The sequence below is a fragment of the Anguilla rostrata genome, chromosome 12, assembly GCF_018555375.3.
Source record: "Anguilla rostrata isolate EN2019 chromosome 12, ASM1855537v3, whole genome shotgun sequence".
In the NCBI taxonomy this organism is placed as follows: Eukaryota; Metazoa; Chordata; class Actinopteri; order Anguilliformes; family Anguillidae; genus Anguilla; species Anguilla rostrata.
Genome location: NC_057944.1, coordinates 28,764,673 through 28,778,199, shown reverse-complemented (window position 1 = coordinate 28,778,199; position 13,527 = coordinate 28,764,673). Strand labels below are relative to the sequence as shown.

The following is a 13,527-nucleotide window of genomic DNA, read 5'->3' as shown; positions in this document are numbered from 1 at the left end:
GAAGTTTCCCCTGGGAAAAAACCTTTTATTCTATTCTATTCTATTCTAGTTTTTTTTTTATCAGGGAATGCCAAACCTCCTATCATTCCTGTCCTGTTATGATAAATTTATTTTTCACAAAAATCATAGAAAAACACCACATTGTGAAAAAATAAGATGTATACTGAAGTTGGCTTTTGAAATTCAGTGCCTCTGTCAGATTTTATTTTAAGATCTATGTCTGGTCAGGTATGAACAAAGCACATAATACAAATAATACAGTATAATAGTGCAGAATGTCTTTTTCTACAGGGTACAGCAGGTTTCCATAGAAACCTATATGCCGTTAGCCAGCAGTAATATAGGAAAAAAGCTTTTTTCAAAACAAGAACAGAAGATTGTAATCTGGGGATCTTTCTCCATGTCCTATGTGCTCTCATGCTCTTTGCCACAGACATTAAGCTTCTCACCTCATGTACAGAGCATGTGGTAAACAGAGGCAGAGACAGGAAATCAAGGCCATAGTGAGACCCCACTAACTTCCTCACAGAGACCCCAACTTCCTGTAGGATGCTCTGCCTCCAGAAGTCTAGATCTTTTGCTCAGAAGTCACAGTTGCAGGCAATATTGTTACTGCTAAGTTTTCTTTAGTTTTCTTAATTCTTCTCCATATATAGTATACTACTGAACACATTAAGCTCACCCACATTCATTAAGTCTGATTATGAATGGACAATTCATCACTCACCCAGCAATAATGAACCTTTTGCTATGAGAGAGAAAAAACCCGACTCATATGACTATTTCAGCTGTCTTTCCTGGCCTGGCTGTAATGGCAAATGTTGTAATTACCAAAAGACTCCTCCACAAATGTACTATATTCTGGTCCAGGGGGGTCATAGGCTTTAAGCTGGGAACCAGGACATCGCAAGACCAGGAGGTCTGTAGCGTAGAGTTTTGAGTTATTTACACATGATGTCTGATCCCTGGCAATCTCATTGCACAATCTTTCCACTGAATGCTAATAATAAAAGAGAAAACAGGAAACTACACACGTTGACGCTTAGACTGCACACACTCTGAGAGTGTCCTCACTAGGCTACCAAAACAAGAATACCCTGTGCTCTTGTCCTTTACAGGGTTGCTGTATGGCATAAATGGGTGGAATGTCAACTCAAAGACTATCCCTGAGTTTGTCACTCCTAAAGAATCCCCCATCCCCCCTCAAGGCATTTAAACACATAGTGCCCTGTAAAATCTGGGTTGCAGAGGCAGATACCTCTGTATTATCAATCAGCCTTATTTTTACTACTGACACAGGATGGCCTGAGGAGGATGGACTCCCCCTCTAAGCCAGATTTCTCCTGAAATTTCGTTCCACTGTGAAGTTATTTCTCGCCACTGTGTGAATGGGTTTTTTAAAATTAAATTTCTGCTCTGGACTTTTTGCCAATTTCTGATCTTCCTGTAAAGCCAGTCTGTGACAGTGTCTCTCTAAGAGGCACTATATGAAGAAAGCTGAATTGAAACTGAATGTGCCGGAGTCTCAGGTACTGATGTCTGTTTGTTCCTCGCTGCTGTGGGTTCAGGGCTAACAAGCTGTGGATCTGCATGGAGTACTGCGGAGGAGGATCACTGCAGGACATCTACCACGGTGAGCACAGAGTGCGGGCCACACTTCTGCAATAATAATAATAACTCTATTCATATAGCACCTTTCTTAAAACAAAGCTCGGAAAGTTCTTCACAAAGAGTAGGGTGAATGAAGCCATTTAAAACGAGAGTACAAAACCAACAGCAAAAACACACATCATGTATACATGCATACACTGTTACGAACAGCCATATTAACATGCTGCTGTAGATTTGCAATAGGTTTTATTTGAATTTGAAATGGCTGATGAAATATTACAGTAATGTTATTTAAGCACATAAATTGTTGTAATGTACTCCTGAGGCTGCCTAACAGCTCCACTAAAAGTAAATTAATCTTTAGCGCAGTGGTTAGAGCAACTGCCTCCCCCCCTGGAGGCCCGTGTTCAAGCCTCAGCAGATTCCTGCTGGTACGTTGGTGTCAAACTGAGATAGTGCAGGTGGGGAGAAGGGTAGCATTGCAGTCCGTCTGAGTGGCAGCCTAACTGCTCTGCTTATGGTGAATCAATCTCCCCCTGGAGACCTGAGTCTGAGCCTCGCCAGATCCCTGCCGTTACAATATATCCATAGACACTATGTGCTAAAGTACTCTGTAGAATTAAAATAGCTTTTAATACATTTAAGGCGTCAAGTGTACTTTTTCTTGACATTCTCGTATATCCTGCATTTCTTACAGCAATCCTAGAGTTTTAGCTGTAATATGGATTTCAGTAACACTGTCAATGACAGTACAGTACTGCATTTCATTATGCAGCACAGTGAAAGCTATTGTAGTAACATTTTACAGTAACTTTGCTGTTAATTATTGTTGCCACCAAGTTGCTGTAATTTTAACTTTTTCCTAATTGTGTATAGAAGAATAAAAGTAGAAGAAGAAATGGGAGAGGGATGAAAAATAGAAAATGCATATAATATCTAAAGGGAAAGAAAAACAAGTTTTTTAAGAAGGGATTTAAACAAAGTTACTGATCCAGCTAGACAAAGCTCCTTGGACGAAGCGTTCGAGAGTTGAGGGATTGATGCTTAGGCCACTGTGCTGCCTACTGTCTCCATGGCTAGGGTGGGAGAGTGTGCGATGCAGAAGGTTATTAAATAATAACTCTCACTCTCTCTCCAGTAACGGGACATCTCTCAGAGTCTCAGATTGCTTATGTGTGCAGGGAGATGCTGAAGGTATGAACATACAAGCGTGCATGCACATACACACACACACACCCACACACACACACACACACACACAAGTCCACACACATACACACACTCAAAAACTATATAAACTCCTGCTTGATACCCAGTAAAAATCTGGTAAACATGTTTTTGTATCGGGCCCAATTCCTACTTTTGAATGTGGCTGATTTGTTAATTGCCACGGACTGAGATCAAAAATCTGTTCTAACATCTGTTCTTCAGATGTAACATCTGCTGCTACTAAATTTAAGTGCTGCTTTTGATACCGTTGCTTATAGTATCCTATTACATTGTCTAGAGAATTATGTTGGCATTAAAGATGTAGCACTTGCTTGGGCACATTCATATCTATTTGATAGAAAACCGCATGTGGTTTATAGCAATACTATTTTAGATTATTCTAGTGTAGTTTGGTATCCCACAAGGGTCAGTTCTTGGTCTGCTATTACTCCCTATGTATATGTTACCCCTTGGTCACATTTTTAGTAGATATGGTATAAATTGTCACTGCTATGCTGATGATACTCAAATATACCACCCTATAATGACCAGTGATTCTTCCCAGCTTCACTTTGGAAAATTGTCTGTCTTAAATCAAAGACGTGGATGTGTGCAAATTTCCTGTTTTTAAATGTAAAAAAGACCAAGATGCTATTTGTTGGTCAAGCCAGGCACAGAGAGTTCTGTAAGGACTTGTCTGTTAATGCAAGTTAAGTTTCCATCCAAATGTTTTGCAAATGTTAAGCAAATTTCCAAAAAGTCGGTAAAAGAAAATGCAAATCAATGTGTGTTCCCATCAAATACTATTATGTGAATATTCTGAAGAGTACATAATCAAAAGGGTAAGCAGTGTAGCATAATGGGAAAGGAGCTGGTCTTGTAACCTGAAGGTCACTAGTTCAATTCCTGGGTAGGACACTGCCATTGTACCCTTGAGCAAGGTAGTTAACCTGAATTGCTTCAGTATACTGTATATCCAGCTGTATAAATGGGTGCGATGTAAAATGCTATGTAAAATGTTTTGTAAGTCCCTCTGGATAATGGTTTATTTGAAAAATCAGTTTCCATCTCAGGCAAGCGTAAAAACTTGGCAATATTTTGGTGTTTCGGTGGGTTTTTCTTTTTTCAAACTTTGGGCATTTCCACTCAGGTTTACTTATGTGCAAACTCAAAATTTGCATAAAAACAGTTGGATGGAAACCCCAATCGTTTCACGATTTCACAAAGTCAGACAGTTAAGAATTTGGGGATAGTCTTTGGCCCCTCTCTGTCCTTCGAGCCACACATAAGAAGCATTACTATATCTGCATTCTTCCATCTTTGCAATGTAGCAAGGATTTGTCCTATCTTATCTTCTGCCATTTCTGAAATCTTGGTCAATGCATTCATTACATCTAGAATAGACAACTGGTATGTTCTTTTCTCCGGTTTTTTCAAAGAAAACAATTAAGAGACTTAACTTCCAGAGATCTAAGTAGATTTTTTAAAAAGATTATATTACTCCCAAGTCCCAGAAATGGCTTCCAATATTGGCTAGAGCTGATTTCAAAGTCTGTAGAGTTCTGTTTCTAATTTCTGGGCTAAGTCTACTGTGCAATTGTATGTCTGTAAGTGTTTTGGTGTAGGTTTGTGACATTTTCTGTGTGTGTATGCATATGTGTGTCCATACATACATTTTTTAAATTCAGAACATAAAGTGTGCAGAGACACTTTCTGGCGATGTAACACTATAAAACCACATGAACTTAAAACCTGAACTCGAAGCATAGATACGCACATGCACACATGCACGCTCAGTCTCCACCCAACAGCATTTATGTCTCTGGCTCTCCCAACAGGGCTTGGATTACCTGCACAGTCAGAGGAAGATTCACAGGGACATAAAGGTAAGCAGGTCATGCTGCTGCTCGTTGTGTGGATCAGTCGGTTGCTACAGGTTGCACAGACATTAAGAGAGTCTGAGGCTTTCCTGCCCCCACGTTTCCCCTTTTAGAGAGGCGTTTCAGTAGCTTTACTGCACAGAAACCAGCTTCATGCTCTGCCAGGGTTTTTTTCTTGCCATTAGTGTAGCACTTTGGGCAGCGCTCAATGGTAACCATATTCTCACTCAGTGCAGCCTATCACTAACTTTAACAAACTGACATACCAGAAATACATCTCTTATAAGGGCATAGCACCTCAAATTAAGAAGCCTATTTCTTAATTATTAATGGGAGGGGGATGCGGCTTGTCGTGCTATACTTGTTATGTTTTACAGGATTGCAGATTCATTACAGACTTCTGTAAATACATAATGTGATCACTTAATGGAATACTCTCCATGGCATGCCTTGCTATTGAATCTAACAGGATTGCTAACGCTGAAGTCAGGGAGCTTTGCTGCAGTAATCAGTAGGGAGCAGGAAAGTGCAGTAATGTGAAAGGGAGAACTGAGTGGCTTTCTTTGTGAAACCCTAGTCTTCAGTCACTCAAATGCATTTGCAAACCTTCCACAATCTATGTGCAATTTTTGTACATGACACACATTTGAGTGTTGCTGAGATGAACAAAATTCTCAGCAGACAAACACAGACTTATAGCCGCAACAGAGCAAAAACAAAATCATCTTTCAATCCCAGATTAAATAACCCAGCGCATTTAAAAGATAACAGAATCACTACCTAGGCATTTAAATTATCTTTGTTGACCTCCATCGCTGCACCACAAAGGAAGCAAGGGAAATATGTGTTCACATTCACTGAAACACTACCCTGTGCAACCCTGTGTAGTCAATGCTTTCTGCAGGTTTTTTGTGAAACAATGTTCTCTTTAAGTATTCATGCAATACTGAATATTTTTTCTTGTGTCTTACAGGGGGCCAATATTCTTCTGAATGACAATGGAGAGGTCAAGCTGGGTATGACCAAATCCAAGTCTCACACGCAATGTTTTTCACAATGTAGCTAATTCATTGTAAGGAAACAATCATGTATTTATGTTAGTGGAATGTTGCAGAGTCCATCGTGTCATTCTTCACTTGTATCTTATTTCCATAGTGCATTGTTTACACAGTATGACATGAGGAAACATTAAGTGTGCATGAGCCACTTTCAGGTCATGCTTCAACGCTGAGATGAGGTCAAATCGCCCACAAGGGTTCCACATACGTACACGTTCTCGCAAACCTCAACCTCGCACCATTCGAGTTTATTACAGCCCTCTTGTGGTCAGAATGTGGAATTGCGATATTTCCATTAATCTCCCTGCTGCGGAGATCTCTCCTTGATGGGATGCAGGGATGAGGGAGCTGACTGACAGGCAACACAGACAAGATACTGTTCAAGAAAATGACAGTAAAACAAAGCTTGTCTCACTTCACATGCCTATAAGTTCAAAAAAGCTTAGTTTAAATCCAGCAGAAACCCGAAACAAAGCCATATTATGATGTTGAGAAATGTGTGCTTTCATCTCTCCCCGACGGTCAGCTGATTTCGGGATTTCAGCGCAGATCACGGCCACATTCGCCCGCCGCATGTCCTTCATCGGGACGCCTTACTGGTGAGGTCACAGAGCAAAGCTTAAACCGTCAGTCCACTGTCCTGCTGTTTCCAAATGTCAATACTTACATAAAATTAGCAGTCACTTTATTCATTTTAAAATAATAATAATAATGTAACAATATATGGAAAGACTGACTGTTTTATTATTAAGTTGAATTTGGCCCCAACATTGCTTGGTGATGGAAATGTCACCATCTGTGGGAAGGTGCCTTATGCACTTTTCATATCTTTCCTTTCCATAGGATGGCACCAGAGGTGGCTGCAGTGGAAATAAAAGGCGGCTACAATGAGCTGTGTGACGTGTGGTCAGTGGGCATCACTGCCATTGAGCTGGCAGAGCTGCAGCCTCCCATGTTCGACGTTCACCCACTACGGTATGTGTGTATCCGGCCCACTCATATACCCCTGTAATGCAGGCATGGGAACGGTTCCCCTACGCACACGCACACACCCACACATATACACATATACACGCGTACACACACACACACACATATACGCATATACACGCGTACACGCACACACCCATACATATACACATATACACGCGTACACACACACACACACACATATACACATATACACGCATACACACACACACACACACACCCACACATATACACATATACACGCATACACACACACACACACACACACACACACACACACACATATACACATACACTCACACGCACACACATATACACATATACACGCATACACACACACACACACACACATATACGCATACACACATACACTCACACATATACGCATACACACATACACACACACACACCCACACATATACACATATACACGCACACACACACACACACTATACACGCATACACACACACACACACACACACGCACACACCCACACATATACACATATACACGCATACACACACACACACACATATACACATATACACGCATACACACACACACACACACACACGCACACACCCACACATATACACATATACACGCGTACACACACACACACACACACATATACGCATACACACATACACTCACACGCACCCACAAACAAATAAATACACATGCACACACAGGCACACACACAGCCAAGCACGCACACACGCACACACGCACACACACATACACACAAAGTAATTATGAAAACTCACCACGCAGCCAAATACTCACAATGCATCTACACTTAAGCAATCATAAAATCTGACTGCGCACATTCATGTCTACATACAAACACACTTATTATTAGACAGAGATACACAGCAAGCATCGCGTCTGTGTACACACATGACACTATGCACACTGTACATGCACACACACATGCACATATTGAACTCCTGCACAACCATTCTCAGAAGGACCAGAGGAGAGGTGGACACATGAAAGGTTCCAAATTACCATAAACATTGCAGCTGAAGCAATTCATGAAATTTTGAATATATGTACATGAAAAAGCTTATTTATTACCAAAATATTAGGTTTCATTGGTTACAGTATGAAATATTTTCTATCTGAGAATTGCCAGTTAACCTGAACATTTAACATGAATTGACAAATCAATTTAACTCGCCAATGGCAGTGCTTCAAAAGTAGCCTACATGAAGCACAATGAAAAGGTCACAGACTGTAGGCTGTCACAGTAGGCGACAGTTACCGGGCACGAGGCGAATTAGCGCACAGTTTGGAAATCGGGCTCATCGGAATTACGGAATTTGAAAAATTTATTAATCCTTGTTCGATGATTAAAAAAGCAATCACAATATGGCAGGGGAGGTCCAGTGGTCCTATAGCTTGCACTAAGAGCACAAGAATGGATGTACTATCATTAACTCACATAAATGTTGAGACTTTGCCAGGCTGTAAATCTTGAAACTGACATTTAATTGAGTACGTTGACTAATCTGGGAGGAAGTTATACAGGAGTTTACTTTACTAAATGACACACATACATGTCTTCTCATAGATTCCTAATAGATTAATACATGTAAACACATGCATACCTACTCCCACTCACACATACCAACAGCCCCCCACATAGAAACACACACTCTCTGTTCAGGAGCTGCACAGTAAAACTCATCTCTCTTCAGGGTGCTGTTCCTCATGTCCAAGAGTGGCTACCAGCCTCCCAAACTGAAGGACAAAGCCAAATGGTGAGCTTGCTATTGACTTCATCGCACTGTCATTCAAATCAAAGCAACTTTTCAATGACTGCTGTGATCCACTTATATTGAATTGCCATTTTGTTAATATCAGTTATGAGCACTTTAAGTTCACAAAGCCATAATGTAACATGTGGCTTGGATGAATAAAATGGCTAATCATGCGCAGTTTGCTGACAAAATATTGTCATTTGATACAAGTCTGATACAAATTTGAGATCTAAACACCAATAGATGTTTTTCTTGATGTTTTTTGAGAGCATATGGTGGTTCCTTCAACTAATCAATCAAACCTAGTGCTTATAGTTACATATCACGCATTGTGTAGTACTAGAGTGACTCAGATAAAGCACCTGGAGAAACAGTGTTTTACCGGGAATTTTTTGGTGACATTTGGTCCAAAATCCTGTGTTTGAACAAAGACTCCACAGTTCCACTGCTGCCTGTCCTTTGTAGACCCTCAAATGATCTCCTACATACTTTGTCATGGTTGTACATGACAAAGTATGTAGCTGTATGGGTGTCAAAGATGCGAGCTCATCCACTAACATTCACTGTCACATTGTCTGTCTGTCCCTCTGTCTGCACGTCTGTCCTATCCACGCATCTCACTCAGGTCCTCCTCCTTCCACAACTTCATAAAGATGACGCTCATCAGGAACCCCAAAAAGCGGCCCAGCGCCTCTAAAATGCTCACCGTGAGTCTGAGCGCCGCCTTCTCCACAGATCAGTCTCCAGCCGACAGGAAGTCGCTCACTCAAAATGAAATGAGGTGAACCGAGGTCAGGGGATGGAAAGGATAGCACAGCTGGAGTTAAACATGTGGCGAGGGGTCAGAGGAAAGAATTGCACCTGACCCTTAGGATGAGGTAGTCACTCTTGGACATCACTGAACAGGAAAGTTAGAAAGAAACAGGTAATAGATTAGGTCTGAAGCAGCTGGCATGAGTGTGCTGGTATGCGTATGAGTCATGGCTATCATTACAAAATGGAATAAAAAAATTTTTTGTACATTTTTAGTAGTGGCCTCCTAAGTCCATAGAAAAGGACTGTTGTCTTCAATCTCTCTCTTTCTGACCTTTCCCATTATTCTCTGCTCTCCAGCACTTGTTTGTCACGCAGTCCTGTCTGAACCAGTCCCTGACACTTGACCTTCTGGAGAAGCTCCGTCACCCAGAGAAGCTGAAACACTGCATACAAGCCGAGGAAGAGGAGATGGAGGTACAGACAGCCGCTCACACACACACTCACAAAAACTACATCTTAGGAAAACTGCTACAAAAGAAACTCACTAAAGTACACCCTAAATACTATATTACAGTTTTAAAAAGTCAAATGCAATTCTTTCTGAATTTATCAATTATTGTATTGCTTACAGATTATTTTATTGTTAGAAATGCAATTGTGTATGTACAGTTGCATCTTATAAACATTTATTTTTTGCATAATCTAAAATATATAAAATATATGTGTAAAATGACATATGTAGCAGTAATTGAAATAAGTATTATATTTTGGGTTACATATCAGACAGGCCTGCAATCTTTCTCTGTCCTTCTCAGCTGGCGATGCCCAGCTCCCTGAGAAGAATTCACTCTACAAACCGACACAACCAGGCAGAGCGAACAAAATCTGACAGCAACAGTGAGTGCTCTGGCACAGGCTTTCGTATGTGTGTGTATGTGTGTGTGTGTGTGTGAGAGAGAGAGAGAGAAAGAGAGAGAGAGAGAGAGAGAGAAAGAGAGAGAAATTTTTATATTTCATAATATATTCACAGCATTGGTGACTGGTAGGTGGACAACACTGCACAAACACTGTATTACACTCTACAAACACAAGCTACAGCGTTACAGTTTAAGTGAGGAGGAAAGGTAAACCTTCTTTTAAGATTGTGCACTAGCTAAATCATAACAACTTAACACGACTTGCATCTGAACGATTTCTGTGGCTCTGTCTTTCAGTGAAGGAGATCTACACCAAGAGACCAGTGCGTCAAGAGAACGAATCCCCAGAGGGAACGGTAGGCGTGTGTGTGTGTGTTCTCTTTGGTAAGAGAATATTTGTGCTTTTCTATATGTGTGTGTGAATGTAGGATCTGATTAATCTCTTTGTGTGTGTATGCGTGTGTGTGTGTGGGTGTGTACGCGTGTGTGTGTATTTCAGTTACGGTCCTCAGTACAGTGGGCAGTGGCCTCCGGGGGCAGGAATTCCTCAGACCGCAAGGACTTGAACAGGTATCAGGACTGAGCAGCTTTGTATTCAACACCCTGACAACTACCACAACTGGAGACAGCCATCACACAAATACCATGCAAGGCACTGCCACTCACACATGGGTTTCTGAGCAGAGTTGGATCACTCCCACTAATTTCACTGACACACTGTTTTCTCTCCCTGTCAGAAATGAGAGCATAGACTCAGATGATGACTATGATGACGTGGACATGTAAGAGTTCTACTTTTGTCTTTACTGTAATTGTGAGTGTTTTATGATAACCTGAACCTACACTTAAAACTGAGCAGCATGATGACGACTGTCTCTCTTCCCTTCTCAGCCCCAGTAACTGCAACACCAAGTAAGCACTCCCTTTAACCTTATGAACAATTTAACCAAGTTTAATGCATGTTTAATCAAATGGGAATTGTTATTGTTAATAATAAATAATAATAATAATTATTATTATTTTCACTTGTTGCAGTGAGACGTTACCTGCTGATGAAGTCCCACCCCCTCTTCCTCCAAAAGTATGCAACTGTGATGCCTTTCGATCACTCTGATGTACAGCACTATTAGGAATATGGCTATACAATTCATGATGCCATGAAATTGCAGATATTAAACCAAACCTATGACCCACCACCTCTACAAAGTGCTTGGATATACACCAGTAGAATCCACCTATCATAACTGTCCTTCCTGTCAGAGGCAGAGTCAAAGTTATGCTGTATTACAGCTTTTATGCTGTGGCTGTTGTGATTTACAGTTATTCATTAGGCTACACACACACTATATATGCCATCATTTCGCATTCTGCTCAGCTGAAAAGTCTAATTAAAACATATTGCTACTCCTACATAGGTAATTCTCTAATGCCAAAATATTATTTTAATGCATTCAAATTTTAAGGGGTAACAGGACGAAATGCGGAAAAGTTGAAGGAGGGATACTTGCTAAAGGCACTGTATATACATTTATATTTTTTCATTCATCACACAGGCATGTCTCAATTATGGTGGTGACATCAGTGTGATGACACTTCCTGATTGGGTGACCAATGTCCACGTATTTCCACAGCCCAGGATGCACACAAGCTCAGAGGAGATTACGGCAGGGGAAGAGGATCGGGGACGGACCGGGGGCTCCCTCTATGTCCCCTCTCCCCTGCTGCGGTGTTACAGCGGAAGTGGCGGTCGGCCTGTCCCCAGACCACGGTCGGTACGCAACGTCAACTCCGGTGAGCCCAGCCCCTCCTGACATCCCAACCTGGCACCTCAACACATTAAATAATTCTCCCTCTATTGGCAACTTTTTAAACTGGCACAGCTGTGATTCCAGGACTCCCAGTTATGGTAGTGTTATAGCCCAAGGCTGCCAAAACCTGTTCCTGGAGATCCTGTAGGTTTTCATTTCAGCCCTAATTTGGCACAACTGATTCTACTAATTAGCAGTTCAATGACATCTCCAGCTGTTGCATTAGTTGTGCTTTTTTAGGGCTAGAGTTAAACCTACAGGATGGTAGATCACCAGGAGCAGGATTGGGCAACCTTGTAGATGTTGCCAACCTTAATAGACCATGTCCAATCAAAAATAATAATTTTTAATATCTATATTATGGACAAAGAACCAAAGAAAACCAATACTGCAACACTAAACATTATTCTATTCAGTTGTGATTATAAATGCTATTTTAATCCTGAAAGAAACAAAGTTCTTAGCGATCAGTAATGTGGCTATTTAGTGTGCTGCCAATTCAAACTTCATTTGTCAATCCATTCGGATGACATACATTGTAGCAAAATGACATTTTAAGTTACAATTTATAAATTTGAAAAAATATTAAGCTTACACCTGCATATTGTGGTTTAATGAACACGTTAAATGTAAAAAAAATAAATAAAAAATGTGATCTCATGGGGTCTTTAATTAACCTAGCCGTGAGAAATTACATTAATCTGCATCCTCACAACAGAGAAAAGTATAAGTAGTTTGTGAGGGTAGTTAGAGGCCAGGGCGCATTGCTGAAGGTTCAAACCCCTGGAGAGATACTGCTGTTTGTAGTTTTAAACTGGAAGCACGCAGCTATTGGTACAGTATTGAAAGCAGCTGTCAATAGCAACATACTTGCTTTTCTAAATATCTTCATTAAATATGTAATGCAAGCAAATAAATAATGTATAAATGGAAACTGCATGGCTGTGTAAGAGATAAATGGAGTTGTGGTTAAAGTCACACTAAAAGCTTTTGAGAAGCAGGGGATGCTACTTCATCACTTCATCAGGTGTACAGTGAGCTGCTGGTATTTGTCTAAATTTAGACAAAGTATCTCTCCTTATCAGCCAATGTATTGTTGAGTTAGTAGCAGTACTAAAGTAACAATTTGCGGTTTTATTTCATGCTTTGTGTTACTTCATTTTGCAGTTGTTTAGCTGGGTCATAGCAGTATTGAGTGTTTTCGATGTGATTAGTGCAATTTTGGCCGTATTCCTTTGCTAATTAGCTAGGTGTTTCCATAGCAGCGATGTTTTGTTGCCATAGTGATGGCATTTATTAATCAGTTGATTGAGCAGCTGAGTAGAATAATGCTTTCACAGTTGCATTATTTAATTAGCTGCTATTAGTCCGTAGTTCTGTTTCTTCTTATAGGTCATCTGGGGAGTTTTGACTTCCCTTTAGCTTACTCTGTGGGAGTTTAGGCCAGTGTATACTTAGGAGCATATTGTAACACATTATTTATAAAATGCACAGTATAAATTAAATTAGATGGATTGATTGATTGCTGCTT

The 13,527-nt window shown here is 40.6% G+C and overlaps 1 protein-coding gene across 2 annotated transcripts in view; it reads left to right on the top strand.

The window, feature by feature from the left end:
• LOC135235837 (mitogen-activated protein kinase kinase kinase kinase 5-like) overlaps positions 1–13,527 on the top strand; it is a 36,360-nt gene that overhangs the window by 16,516 nt on the left and 6,317 nt on the right. For both annotated transcript variants that reach the window (XM_064301721.1, XM_064301722.1), the window contains exons 4-19: positions 1,569–1,633; positions 2,750–2,805; positions 4,659–4,706; positions 5,674–5,716; positions 6,285–6,357; positions 6,602–6,733; positions 8,453–8,515; positions 9,141–9,222; positions 9,629–9,745; positions 10,087–10,168; positions 10,486–10,544; positions 10,688–10,758; positions 10,926–10,970; positions 11,080–11,100; positions 11,224–11,269; positions 11,820–11,979. In XM_064301721.1, coding sequence (XP_064157791.1) covers positions 1,569–1,633; positions 2,750–2,805; positions 4,659–4,706; positions 5,674–5,716; positions 6,285–6,357; positions 6,602–6,733; positions 8,453–8,515; positions 9,141–9,222; positions 9,629–9,745; positions 10,087–10,168; positions 10,486–10,544; positions 10,688–10,758; positions 10,926–10,970; positions 11,080–11,100; positions 11,224–11,269; positions 11,820–11,979 — 1,163 coding nt within the window. The remainder of the gene's footprint in view (positions 1–1,568; positions 1,634–2,749; positions 2,806–4,658; positions 4,707–5,673; positions 5,717–6,284; positions 6,358–6,601; positions 6,734–8,452; positions 8,516–9,140; positions 9,223–9,628; positions 9,746–10,086; positions 10,169–10,485; positions 10,545–10,687; positions 10,759–10,925; positions 10,971–11,079; positions 11,101–11,223; positions 11,270–11,819; positions 11,980–13,527) is intronic.